Here is a 14,777-nt window from a genome sequence, read left to right on the forward strand (position 1 = left end):
AAATAAAAAAGAAAGAAAGGAAGAAGTTCACAACAAATAACAAGGAAGAAAAATAAACTGATAAATGGCTGTAAATTAAAGAGAATACGTACTAAAAAGGACACTGCTTTATGTGTTCTGTAACACACAGATTACAGGGAATGATAACATTTTTCTATCAGAAAACCTTCAGGCTACAGAAAAAGGCATAATCTTTCTAAAAGAGAAGGTAGAAAAAAGAGGCAAGGGGCAGATGAAAAGGAAGAAATCAAACTTGAACATGGAAGGATTGAAGAACATTACTGTAAGAAAAAAAGGGAAAGATGGATGTTGACTACATGGCTTAAGCTGTGGATTTACAATCCCAGCTGGATGAGAATTGTTTGCTTGCAAATTTATTATGCAGTGAAAACAGTGGGATTAGTAAGACTAATGGTGATGATCATTCTTTTATAACAATTGCTAGAGCAGATATTACTGTATTAGAAGTTGAAGATTCTTCAGATCTGGTCAAGAAAGATATTCTTGTAATTGGACATTCTATTATTAGAGGAACTGATACTTAACACTGGCAGAGAAGATAACAAACATTGAATAGTGTTGTGCTTGCTGGGAGCAAAAATAAAAGATGAGACAAGCCTTGGAACACCTTAATATAAGGAAGTTTGGATCTGTTTTTATTCATGTCTGTACAAAAGATCTTATCTGCAAGGACTCTCTGACTGTTAGTAGGGAACTTACAGCCCTCTTTGATAGTATAGCTTGTACTGGTGTTGGATATATTTTTCACATATCACATATAGAAGGGATAGTCAGGTCACATTGAATGAAAAGATTCTTTGGGTAAATACCTACATGAAAAAAAATGTCCCATTTTAAAAGATGAGAATGTGTATTACATCCAAGCCTAGTTTTGGGCAAAAGTATTCAGACAGGGTAGCGTGCATTTGTCAAGATCAGGGAAGAGAATTTTTGCAGCCAATATTTTGCAGTATTTGACAAACTCTAGGCATGATTTTTGCCAGGTCGAAAATTTAACAGTTCACAGATAGCAACATTTGATGCATTTCTGATGGTTGTTAATGCTAGGAGCATTAATAATAAAGTTTTTTTTATTGGAAAATTTGCTAAGTTTCCACAAGATTGATGTTGTTATTGTTTGTGAAACATGGTTGAAAAGAACAATGACTAGAAACCAGTTCTGTTAGGGTATAAGTGTTTTTACTGTAACAGACATTCTAACAAAAAGTCAGGTGGAGGTGTTATGATAAGGATTAAAGGTAATTATGAGACCTGTGATTATTACACATTCAATTATAACACTGAAACTATAGACAGTGTAGCTGTGACAGTAAAGGCAACCCTGGAACACATAACAATTGTTGGAGTGTATAGACCACCAAAGTCAACTGCTGATGACCTAAAGGAATTCAAATATTTCTTTCCTGAAATACAGGAGGGAAGAATAATATTAGCTGGGGACTTAAATTTACCAGAAACAGATTGGAATAATATTGATTTAACAACATAAGTAAGGAAATTATTCACAGCGGATGTTCAGGAACAGCAATTGTTTCAGACTGTAAAAAAAGCCTACCAGGAAACAGAACATATTAGACATTTTTTGTGCTCCTAAAGAAATTGCTGTTCAAGTCAAGTTTTACCACCATTGATGTACAGTGATCATGGGGTTATAAAGGTTAATTTGTTGCTACATAATTATACCAAAAAGAAATCTAAACCAATGCACAGAAGATTAATTACAGATTATATGGAAGCAAAACAGTTACTATTTAAAACTAACTGGAGTGATGTGTTCAGTGGAAAAACTGCAGATTGAATATGGAAAGTTTTGAAAGAGAAATTGAGTGCAAAAAATAAAAAAAAAAGTTTAACATCAGGCCCTAGGCATACAATGTCAGGGGGATATATTTCCATAAGAACAAGATACCTAATTAAGGTGAGAGAGAAAAAAATATAAGAAATGGAAGAGAGGTCAAAATCTTTGAAGACAAACAAATTAAGTATAGTGTGAGCCAAGATGAACAATGTGAAGAAAATTTATATAAAGATATTGAGTGTAATAGGAAACCTTTTTATAGATAGATAAAATATGGAAGGAGTAAAGACATGTAAATTAATAAACTGTGTGTAGATTCTAAAATATATTCTCAGACGCAACAGATTTTATATATATATATATATATATATATATATATATATATATATATATATATATATATAAATCTTATGCAAAACAGTTTGGCTGCACAAAGTAGGGTGATAAGTTGTCCTAGAGTGACATTCAGGTAACCTGAGATACTGGAATCAAATTAGATTATATTGAAAAGAACTGTGCAAACTGGATCCAAACAAAGCACTGGAGGAGACTGAATTAGTAATAATGACGTGAGAACACTTCAGCAAGAACTTACAGTACCATTCATGACAACATATAAACTCTGCGCGATAACTGATGCCGACAGAGTTTATAGTCGTTTAGAAGAAAACTCAATTATGTCAGTAGAACAAAAGAGTAATAAAAGAAAGTCATATGGAACAAAGGATCATTTGTTAAGTAAAGTCATAGTGGAGAACCGTAAAAAAGGGAAAATGGGAAGAATCTAAGTATGGCATGGATTGACTACAAAAAAGCATTTGATAGTATCCCACATTCATGGATAAAAGAATGCTTAAACATGTATAAGATACACCCCACACTGATCAATTACATTACAGTGACCATGAAACAGTGGCAGACCACGTTACAATTAAGCCATGATAAAGGACAAATTATTATCCCAGGGATAAAAATTCAAAGAGGGATATTCCAAGGTGACTCTGTCACTGCTGCTATTCTGCTTTGCACTTAACCCATTAAGCTGTTTACTTATTAGCTTAGGCCATGTCTATAACTTGGCTCCTAGAAAACAACAAAGTGTAAAGACTTATCTTCTCTTTGTCAATTATTTAAAACTGTATAGCTCGTCAGATGAGCAACTGAAAGTACAACTGCAAGTTGTCAAACCTTTTTCAGATGATAAAGAATGTCATTTGGTCTTGATAAATGTGCAAAAGCAACCTTTAAAGCAGGAAAACTGCAGCACCAGGAAAACATCAGTTTGGGACAAGAATGTGATATAAAAGAACTTGATCAAGAGGGACGGAGTAAATATTTGGGAACTGATGAAGGAGCAACAATAAAAAATTAACAAAAAATGAAATGAAAAATGATTGCAAATAAAACTTAGTAAGGAATATTTTAGAAGACTTAAATTAATCCTGAAAACAGCTTTGACATCTAGAAACAAAATCCAAGCTATAAACTAATTTGCTCTTCCTGTCCTAACTTACAGTTTTGGAGTGACTGACTAGTCCCAAAACATGTTGGATAGATTAGATAGGAAAACATGAATGATGCTCCATGCTCACCAAATGATTTATAAAAATCAGTGCATACCAAGATTATATATTCCATATTCCGAAGGAGGGATGGGCCTCTTTGAAATTGATTGCATGTATAGATCTGCAATCATGGGACTCCACACATATCTGCTGACCTCACAAGACTCAAACGTAGTGAAAGTTTTGAAACATGAGGAGAATAAATCTAAGTTGACTTCTCTGCTTAATTTAGCAGAAGCATATCGGCATCAAGCAGGAATGGAAATCAAACCAGAAGTAGATAAGTCAGGCAGCAACTGAATGTGCCAAATGTGCCAAAAAACAAAAGAAAGAATATAAGCTGAAGGACCAGATGAGAAGGCAAGAAATGTGGAAAATGCATAAATATAGTTAAGTATAGAAAACATCTGGAAAACCTCATGTTGATCAGGATCGAATGCAGGAATGGTTAAGGAGAGGCGAATTCAGACCAAAAGCTGAAAGGTTAATACTGGTGGCCGAAGATAGTGGGCTATGTACACACTGGCTTACAAAGTCCATTGAACATGTGGGAGAAACAGACAAATGTATGCTGTGTAAAAATCAAATTGGAAACAGTCACACACCTCATTGCTGGTTGTGACATATTCATGGCAGAAGGATTGTATACTGAAAGGCATAATAATGTGGCAAGACTGTTCCACTAGGGATTGTGCAAACATTATGGTACTGAAGTGGCTGAAAAACACTGGAAACTTGATCCACAAACCATCATAGAAAATGATTTAGTTTATATCACATGGGGTCACCCATTACCAACAGTTCAAAAGAAAGATGCTAGAAAACTGGATATTGTGGTCCATGAAAAGAAGACAAAAGTAGCACTGATCATTGAAATCGCCACACCCACTGACTACAGTGCCTTGCATACAGAGACACAAAGTCATAAAATATCAGGATCTGTAGGCAGAAATGAGAGCAATGTGGAAGAAAGATACCCAGACAGTTCCAATAGTAGTAGGAGCAACAAGTCTTATAAAAAAGAATCTACAATCGTATTAAGGTATGTTACCAATCCATGTAACACCATACAAATTGCAGGAGGAGTCATTACTGGGCACATTGCGGGTGCCCCGAAGAGCACTTTTGGCTGACATCAAAGATTTCAACAGTACTAATTTCATGAACTTTAATTGTAGTGGAATCCATTCCCATCATGGTATTAGAAGCCCAAAAGACGGAGAAATTAAAAAAGAAGATACCATTATATCTCTTAGTTGCTAGGTCATATAAACATGGGGAGATTCCTGAAGATTGAAGACATGCTTATTAAAGCTGTATTTAAGAGAAAGGGGAATAGGACAAGCCCAGAGTCATATAGACCCTTAAGTCTACTTTAATGTTGTGGAAAAAGAGTGGAAAATGTAATATTAGAAATATTGGACTAGGTGTTGATGCATTCTTGATACGATGGATAGCTGCATGGCTTGCAAACAGAACATGGCAAGTATCATACAGCAATTGGACAGGTAAAATTCTTAGTTACAATCAGGATGTCCCACAGGGCTCTGTCCTAGGCCCTTACTTGTTTAGATTTTATGTCTCAGACTAACTTTTTCATCTAAGGTGTTCTACACTCTATATGCAGAAGACCTGAAAATGGGTAAACTGATTACGTGTTACCGATAAGGCATGTCTGTAAAATTACTTGACTAAATTGATCATTTGGGCACAGGAGAATAATATGCTGATAAATACATCAAAAATCTAATCATATGAGATTTGGGAGACATAAATTGAAAGGTGAATATTTAGTATAGCACTGAATGAAACTCATTCATTTAAGGACCTGGGTATATGGTTAAATCCAGCTTTGAGTTTTTCTAATCATATCAACCAATTGGTTAATAACAGTTGTAGAACTATAGGTTGAAAGTTTTATAAAGGCTTGGGAAATCAGAAACGATGAAGTCATTGTTTGTTAGTTACATTAGACCCAAACGTGGGTATGGAATAACAATATGGAAATCTTATAAGAAAACAAGCATGAGTAAACTGGAAAGAGTACAACGGAAATATACCAAGGGTATCCATGGATGTGAAAATTTAAGCTATTATGAAAGACTAAAATATCTGAACTTGTACAATGTCTCTTATAGACATCCAAGAGGAGATCTTATTCAGGAATATAGGGCATTAAGAGACAACTACCTCTGTGAATGTTTAAGGTTATCAAAAAGTACTAGAGAATCATTAGACAACCTATGTAGAAGATTGTATAGGAATGAGAAGTGTACTAATTGGTTCTCTGACATAGTAGCTGATGCATGGAACAGACTACCAAATTACATTAACTAAAGCAAGTACTAGTTTAGATATTTTTAAGAATAGCCTGGGCATTTATTATGGGAAAAAGTGTTTTGATATATTGGCAGGCTAGAAGGGTATTAATGCCCGTGCTTGAACTATTTGTATGCATGTATGTATGAATGTATGGTATCTCTTCTGGAGAGGCGTGTATATGTGTGACCTACTGCTCTACTCTTTCCCCTTCCTGTAAACATATTTAAAAGAGCTAAATAATTTTAGATAAAATGAAGGTTTTGAAATGTATTTTTTGAATGAGCAGCCCCTGCACTTTGTCATGTGCTGATATTTAATTCTAGCCAAATATTTTTGGAACATTTAAACAGATTAGCTGGGATCTGTGCATAGCTGTGCTGTTTAAGAACTGTGAATGCAGAGCAGAGTACCACATTTTGAATTTCTGTCATTACAGTATCGCCTAAAGGCTTTGCATTTATTGTTTACTAGGTTTAGAAATACATCTTTCAGTTAGAACAAACCCTTATTACAGTTGATATTTTATTTTTGTTTTGTTTTATTTTAGATATTCAAGTTTTCTTTAAGAATCTTTACCTTGTGACTTGCACCCAGCATCTTCTGAATGACTTAAAACATTTGTTTAGAACTATTATTTCAAGTTTTTAATCTCAACCAAGAAAAGAAAGTTCATTTTTGTTTCCTTGTCATTTACAGATAGAATTACTAGATGCTGTTGCATTAAACCTACATAGAATTGATAAAGATGTTCAAAGATGTGATCGTAATTACTGGTATTTCACCACAGCTAACCTAGAAAGACTACGAAATATAATGTGCAGGTAGGACTGTGAATGTACTGCATTTGAACTAATGTTACTGTGTTAACCATATTGGTTTGCTTTCATTAGAAGAACTAGACTGTTGTCGTAACCAACTATGTAAACTCTTTTTTTTTCCGTTTCCGTTTTTCCTTTCTGCTGTGGTGTCAAGCCTCGTCTCCACATACTGAATTTGAGTCTGATGTACACCTAACAGTGGGGAGAGCACCAGTATTGGTGAACCCTCAAATCCACTAGGGTAAGACATTTGAAGGGGTCATCAGCCTGATTAGACAACAGGGACTTTGTGAAATCACCTGCGTCCCAGACACTCGGGATATCTGTATTAAGGCCCTAATTCCTGCCCTTGGTAATGATGTAGATAATTGCATCACTGCAAAGACCACTTATATTCTGCTGTCTGCACATGTGTGGTCTTCCACATACACAGAAAACAGCCATCATCACTGGCTTGTGTGGCTACAGTCACACCCTCCCTTAACAAGCCCCTCCCCCCTTAGAACTGAATACCCCCACACCAGCAGAAGTGAATCATGTTTGGATCAGTTGATATGACAAGCAAGGAACCAGTATCCCTTCCCCATAAGATGGGCATGTTTATCCTACCTGCCTGTGCTGCCAAGCACCTCAGCCACATTTCCAAGTTGAGTCACCCGGCCCATATAGCTTTATCACTCTACAACATGGGCACAGGCTTCAAGGATATAAACTTAAATCAAACTGTCCCATGTTTTGTAGAGTCTCCCTGATTTTACCTCATATTTTGCATGTATCCCTCTTAAAACTTGTGATTTTCCTGAAAAGTATTGAAGATTATACTTACTAAATAATGTCAAAAAGAATCTCAGACTTCTTAGTACAAAATTTGTTACTCTATTATCTTTCCAAGTAACTAATAACAGCAGTATTGAAAAACTGTCTAATATTTTGGGCCTTTGCACCCCAACCACCCCACCCACTGCTTTTAGCTTTCTACATGATCCTTCAACTAAGTGATCTGAGAATTCTGATGTAGTATCATCTTAAGCTTTTAATGTTTGGGCTGGAGTTTTTATTTTTGTATGTGTATCAGTGTTCATGTTTTGCATTGTTATGAATGCCAGACTCATCATGTGCAGTTTCTTATAGAGACTTGTAACATTAGGAATCTCTGTTTTACAAGTATATCTGTTTGAAGACTTAATTCCACCCTTGAGTGGTGGAATTTTGCCCATATGCAGGCGTGAAGTGGTAAGATTCTTCCATGCACAAATACTATTACAAAAAGACTTATGAAGATGTATAAGCATTTTTAAGGTTGTTAGTAAATTTGACACAATATTGTTGCAGGAAAAAGTTTTCTAATAGTGTCTGTACTTGCGCAATGCAATATTTTTTTCAAGAAGAATTTAAATGCCTTTAACCAGACTTTGCCAACTTCACAAAGTTCCACTGCATTAAAACCTACGTAATGCCTTTTGAACTTAGTGACCAAAACCCATAGTCAAGTAAAACTTTCTTGTCATTCATGAAATCACATTCCTCCAAGCTCAAGTATAAACAGAAACACAGAAATCATGTATAAACTTAAACACAGAAACAATATTCACATACACAACAGAGTCCACAGAGTCCAATCCATCCAAAGGCACAGAAGCTTCAACAGCCATGCACAATTCTTGATCCAGCACACAGCACCAGCAGACAATCAGGTGTCCATAATCCACACTCAGCACAACTCTCTCTGTCATCAGCCCCATTTCTACACCACCATTGTGGCTTCATATTAAAAAGAGAATTCCCCAAATTCCAGTCCAGTTCCCTCCGACCCAACAAGAAAATAAAATCTGATCCAGCACACAGCACCAGCAGACAATCAGGTCTCCAGCATTTAGGCCAAGCCATCTCACCATCATCAGCCCCATCTCCACACCAGCAACATCTCAAAATCCCAGTCCAGTTCTCTCTGAAAGATGAGAAAATCAAATCTGGATACAGCACATAGCACTAGCAGACAGTCGGGTCTCCGCCTTCCATGCCAAGCCATCTCACCATCATCAGCCCCATCGCCACACCAGCAGCTTTTCAAAATCCTAGTCCAGTTCCCTCTGAAAGACAAGAAAAGTAAATCCAGATCTAGCACATGCCACCAGCAGACAATCGGGTCTTCGCTATCCATGCTTCTCACTCGGCACAAATCTCTACCTGAAGGCTCTAACGACCCAACCAGACCAACTACTACAAAAACGATCAATCCAAATAATTAACCAAGTCACCACGTCTGCATCCAACCATACACCCAGCCACACAACGGACTCCATCAAACACCAAACACAGAGGACAGATTACAGACCAATAACTCCTACATAAACATAAAACACACAATGGGAGCCAAAGAGGTTGCTGCCGCACAAGGCACTGCCATCTTGCCTACATATGCACAGGTGGTCATACCTTATATTTATTCCATATCTGTGATATTGCATAGCTATTGGTTTTTAGCAATGCTTTATTTATGTCTACATATGTAATAATTACAGTGGTTATTGGGCTTCATTGTAAATACTCAAGTCCACACTTTAGAACCCGTACCATGCTGACATAATAGAAAAAAAAATATCAGTATTAACATTTTATTTGCTTGTCTATTAAGAAGTTTTCAGGCAATCAATATTCCATTATTTTCCTGCCTTATTTTTCTGTCACAGTTGTTTTAGAGATGGTAAAATATTTCATTAATTTTAATTTCTGTGAGATTACTGCCGGGCTGTGTTTTGAGGTATGTCTGGGACTATTTCCGATTAGCATTTTTATTAATGAAATTTTGAGATGTATGGTATTTATTGCATCAGTTAATATCCTTCATAGTTCTTCTCCAGTTTTCTTGTTAGAACTCATTTTTACTGCTGCTAAGAAATAGTTTCCATTCTTTGTAAGGATTTGGCACGCTAAGTAACACTTTAACATGATGTCTTCATGTAACATGACAAGATGGTGATGCTCTACAAGCGTTGCCTCTGTTCTTGGATTATGTGGTGAAGAATCATTGATGTTGCAACCAGAAAAGTGTAATGAATGTTTTGAAATTGTTGAATCAAAGGAGCAAAGGGAGTGTGAGAATTAGCAAGAGGAAAATGGAGCCGTTATGTGTTCTGCAGGTGGTACACCTAGGGAAGATGCGAAGGTGTGTTTGAAGTTATTTGATGAATGGACGTTTGCTAAGACAGTGCCATTTCTAAAGGTGGGGTGGCTGCATGGTGCATGATTCGGTTAGAAACATAATGTGCTTTGTTGCCATTTGGCTGCTGGTATAACAAGGCAGGGTTCAAAATTTTATGCTAGCAAAATGGCTCTGCTATGCAGCTACAATTCCTGCCATTGTTGAGTCTCTACAGTGCAACTGTTATTAGGTATTGACAAATTTAGTGAGTATGCACTGCTTGTCTGTTTTTATTAATGTTTGAATTTGTTAACTACAGTAGGGTAGTGATCAAAACTGACCAATTTTGGGCTCAGTCTGAGAAGTGCAAAGCATTAAAAGTAACAATAGAAGTATAGAACTTCAGTTACATGGCAGTGATGACAAATGAGTAACAAGTACAGTAAGAGGACATTTACAAAACACGTGATGTAAACATTAAAATTTTCATTATGTACAAGTCATATCAAACACAGTTTAACTTTTCACATCCTAGCAGAATACCAGTCTGAAGTATTAAGAATTAAGGAGCGAGAATGAGAGATTTGAAACAAAAGATATAAGGCATGATTAGATTCTTTGACCAGATGAGATGCATTTGCATTTAACTTGCAGTTTTAATTGAGCTTTTAGACAAACACAAAATGTAGGATTTGAAGAGGTCTTTAAGAGTCAAAGGGAGGGATTCCCAGATGAGAAAGAATGGTTTGAAGAATGTGATTGGGAGATTTGCAGCGGAAGGCCTGAGTGATTGTGGTTTATGTAGTTGTAGAACAGGTTTTGCCTTATCAGATTTGAAGTGAGGAGGGATACACTATGCATGCAACAATATGGACAATTGAAAGTCAAGAAGTAGATCAAACCTTTGCATAACTGGAAACCATTTAACTTTATCTGAGTTTAAGTAGTGATGCTGATATAAATGACAGCGAGTGGTAAAACAAATTGTTAGTGATGGTTTGGACGCAGCAGTGATTAGACAGAAACCATATTCTATTTTTTAAATTAATTGAATGCACTGAGTGGCATATAAATCAACCATGTCTGTTTATAGTTTGATAAATATTAATAGATGTTTGAATAGTATTTGTTCCAATGTGTTCAGTTTAATTAACATGCTGTTTCTTTTTAAAGCATGTGTCCATTTATGAAAAATGCTCAGAGATATTACATTATTATGAATCTGTTAGAGTGATGTATTTTTGTAACTGTTTGCCATGTTATATAGATTTTAATGTCAGCCATGAATATTAACTAATGTGTATCTGTTGTATCAGTTAATGGTTATTCTATATCACATTTGAACTCTGATAATATTTTCTTATAGTTAATATTTAGATATGTTAGATGCTTTAAGCTGCCTAGATAATTTGTGAGAGTTTCTGAAAGATACAGACTCAGTTCAGTATGATTGAACTTTTCATGATTATAATGCTTATATTAAATGTGTCTCATGTTAGAGTTTATAATATTGTGTCTCTGAAGTTAATGCTTGGAATGTTGTATATAGACTGTTTTATTTTGTCACTCAGCTAAATGCACTGGTTGGCATGTAAAGCACATGCAGCTTTTCACTCTGATTTAATATTCAGATGTTGGGTTGTTGTTTGTTTATCCATATATGTTCATATAAATATGTGAGGAAGCTAAAATGATGCTTCGTTCTGACCATTTAAGAAAAACATTCAAAGCTATTAAATGTTATGTATCCTTAAGAATGGACTATTAGTGACTGTGCGCCATGCTGCAACACCCAACACTGACACAAAGAGATGAATTCCTGACTCTGACCTAGACACCTGTTGAGTTTGAGTAGTCACTTGGGTTCTGGAGGCACCAAGTGGGGAGGGTAGGAATGATTGACGTAGACCAGCTTGACTGTCCAAAGGAGGAATGCAGTTGTGGTTTCCTGGTCAGCCAATAGCTTGTGTGCAAGTGAAGGCTTGCATGAGACAAAGGGTTGTAGACCAGGAAGACATTGGCTTGGCACTCCCAATCTAGTGACAATAACCCTTATAGTTTTGTGTGTGTGTGTGTGGGGGGGGGGGTAAGTACCCACACCCCAGAGGAATTCTTGCAACAAATGCAGATAATGTCTGGAAAAATGATGACATGCTATCAATGCCATATTACTTTTTATATTTCTACTATCATTTCAGTTATATCAGTATAATTCTGTGTAAGCTCTGAAACAAAACTCCTCACATTGATGTAATCCTTAGAATGCATCATATTGGACATGTATGTGCTTAGTTTTATCTGTGTAACTCTGTAACAAAAGCTCATTGACATTGATGCAATTCTCATGCTGTAATGTGCATAACTCTAACAAAAATTCACTGACACCAATGTAAAGCTAACGCTGCATTGTGCCTTGTGGTGACATTGTAAACATTTGTGCTTAGGCATCTGAGCCATGGCTGAAAAGGATCTTATCACTAGCACACTAACCCAGTAAGCAAAGAATAAATTAATTAATTAAAGGACACTGTTGTGAAAAGGTACTTACATCAGCCACTGTGGTAATGGGCAAGGGCCATAAAATGAAACACCTCTAAGCCTGTGGGTAGCATAATATGGGTTGCTGATGGAAAAGGCGACTCTGCATTGTTCAGCATATGGGAACATACAAGTACTTCCACCATAGAGCCATGGTCTGGGAGCTGGTAAGACAAATAGCCTGGACAAAAAGAGAAAGAACCCTTCCCCACCACGACCATGGGAAAGATGGGGCAAATGTTGATGCCTAAACCATCCTCATGGCCACATGAATGATCACCTTGGCCAGAGAGCTGTTTCCTCAAACTGGGGAAACATGATACAAGGAAAGCAAATGGGCTTCAGTCTAACTAGTGAAAGCTTGATGGTTGGCAAACGTTGGGGAGGGGATGACATTAAAAAAAAAAATTACTATGCTTATGTATGTTGTGTCTGTCAGGGACATTGCCTGTCTTGCTATGTATATGTTGATTCAGTTATTTATACTATGTAGGATTCGAGAATTCTTTATAAATATCCAACAAACGTAAAGAATGACTAAGAAAAAATAATTTGAGTCAATCATCTGTTAGGATAGAAAATGGAGAATGTTATAGTGCATATTATGTTTTCATAGAACATATTGTTATTTAGTTGTTATATTAGTGATTAAATTGAGCTGTATGTACTTAGCTTAATGAACTGGAAATATTATGGAATATAAATTTTTTGGATTGTACTTCTGAGGAAATGTGTGTGTGTGTGTGTGTGTCTGTGTGCACACGTGTGTGTGTGTGTGTGTGTATATATATATATATATATATATATATATATATATATCTGGTGTCACTGGGACCAGACCTAAGGCTGGATAAACAAATGGCTGGTTAATCAGAAAATGTATGCAAAATAACATTTATAGGTTATAAATCAGCTAGAATAACATTATGTATGTTAATATGCATTTTTCTAATGAATATGAAGTCTAAAACCAAATGTTTGTCATTATTTAGCCCAGAGGAGGCGAAGTATTATTCTTCTCTGTTGTCTTTTGCTAGGGCTACTGCAGAAATTTGATGGCCGGTAAAATTGAGGCTGGATAAGGAGTCTACTGAATATATATGTATATGTATATATATATATATATATATATATATATATATATATATATATATATATATATATTATTTATTATTTTACATTTGTTAACCGGGAAAGTCCGACTGGACACATGTTCTTTTTCAGCAGATGTCTGGGGAGAAAAGCTCCATATACACAGTAAAATATTACATTAGACAGTTGATATACAGTTAGATTACATGTAATCATATATAGCATCCATACACTTTTTCTATCAGTAATGCTGTTGAAAAGTAATATCTTAAAAAGGAGTTTAGACATTAAATACTTCAGAGTATTTGGGATATGTATACATTATAAAATAGCTGGTAGGATGAAGTATGTATAAATGATAGATATATATTTTATATAAATATATTTTTTTGAAGTACAACTTAGATTATTGTTGAGATGACTAAGCGTAATGAGGTGTTTGGAATGAATAATTTGGGGGTATATGTTTAATACGTTGAGCAGATAGGAAGAGATTTGAGAAAGGCTGTTGTCTTTTTCATAATACTTTTTACTGAATAACATTCAGGACGTAGGCTTGTCTTTAAATTTTTTTTGGTATGATTTTAAATGTTAAACTTGTAGTAACTGAAGTACTGCTAGATGAATTTATAAGGTTGTTTACTGACTATTTGCTGAAAATGGGTTGTTTAGTGCTAAATGAGAGTAACAGAATTTTATCTCCTGGAGGGAGAGTTTTGTACCTTCTGATGCTGACACAGTGGAAAACTAGATCTCCAATCAACAGCTGATATTAAACCCCAATAAAATAAAGCTATTGCTCTTCTCCCCTACTCGTAAATCCTCTCAACCTTCATTTACTATAACTTCTAACAATGGGACCATAATCTCACCAGATATATATACCAAACTCCTGGGTGTTATAATAGACAACAACCTCAGATATGATATGCACATAAACCAAACTATTAAAACCGCAAATAAAAAACTTGGCTTCCTATACAAAAACAAACCTTTTCTCACCCCTCTAGCTAGGACTCCCATTGCCCGTACCCATCTGCTTTCAACTCTACTCTATGCCTCACCAATACTCACTACCTTGAACAAAACTGATCTCAGTAAACTCTCTAGCTGCTACAATCAAATTGCCAGGTTTGCCACAGGAACTCCCTACAGGACACACCATTGTCAAAACTTAAACCTCTTAAGAAGGCTAGAACTCCCCAGGCTAATTCAATGTAATCAACTTACTGTAGCATTCAAGGTTATTAACCATCAAGAAAAAGCACCCTCCCTTAAAAACATTATCCATTCCTACAAAAATGCTAGGCCACTTTGTTCCACTACAAAACTTTTGGTTCAAGCTGTTAAAGCTAGCAACCTATCTGGAGAATCTGTTTGCAAACTCAGTAGGCAAAACCTGGAATTCGCTCCCATCTGACCTTACTCTGAGCCCTCCCTTAATCAGTTAAAAAAAAAATCTAATCCAGTATTTTAAAACT

General features: G+C 35.8%; 1 protein-coding gene across 2 annotated transcripts in view; it reads left to right on the forward strand.

Annotated features, from left to right (window-relative positions):
• The window catches only part of SGSM2 (small G protein signaling modulator 2), a 1,814,022-nt gene that overhangs the window by 1,681,001 nt on the left and 118,244 nt on the right, over positions 1-14,777 (forward strand). For both annotated transcript variants that reach the window (XM_044054411.1, XM_044054410.1), the window contains one exon: positions 6,403-6,527. In XM_044054411.1, the coding sequence (XP_043910346.1) occupies positions 6,403-6,527 (125 nt within the window). The remainder of the gene's footprint in view (positions 1-6,402; positions 6,528-14,777) is intronic.

The sequence above is a fragment of the Protopterus annectens genome, chromosome 13.part0 (assembly GCF_019279795.1).
Source record: "Protopterus annectens isolate FY-2018-M chromosome 13.part0, PAN1.0, whole genome shotgun sequence".
Lineage (NCBI taxonomy): Eukaryota > Metazoa > Chordata > Ceratodontiformes > Protopteridae > Protopterus > Protopterus annectens.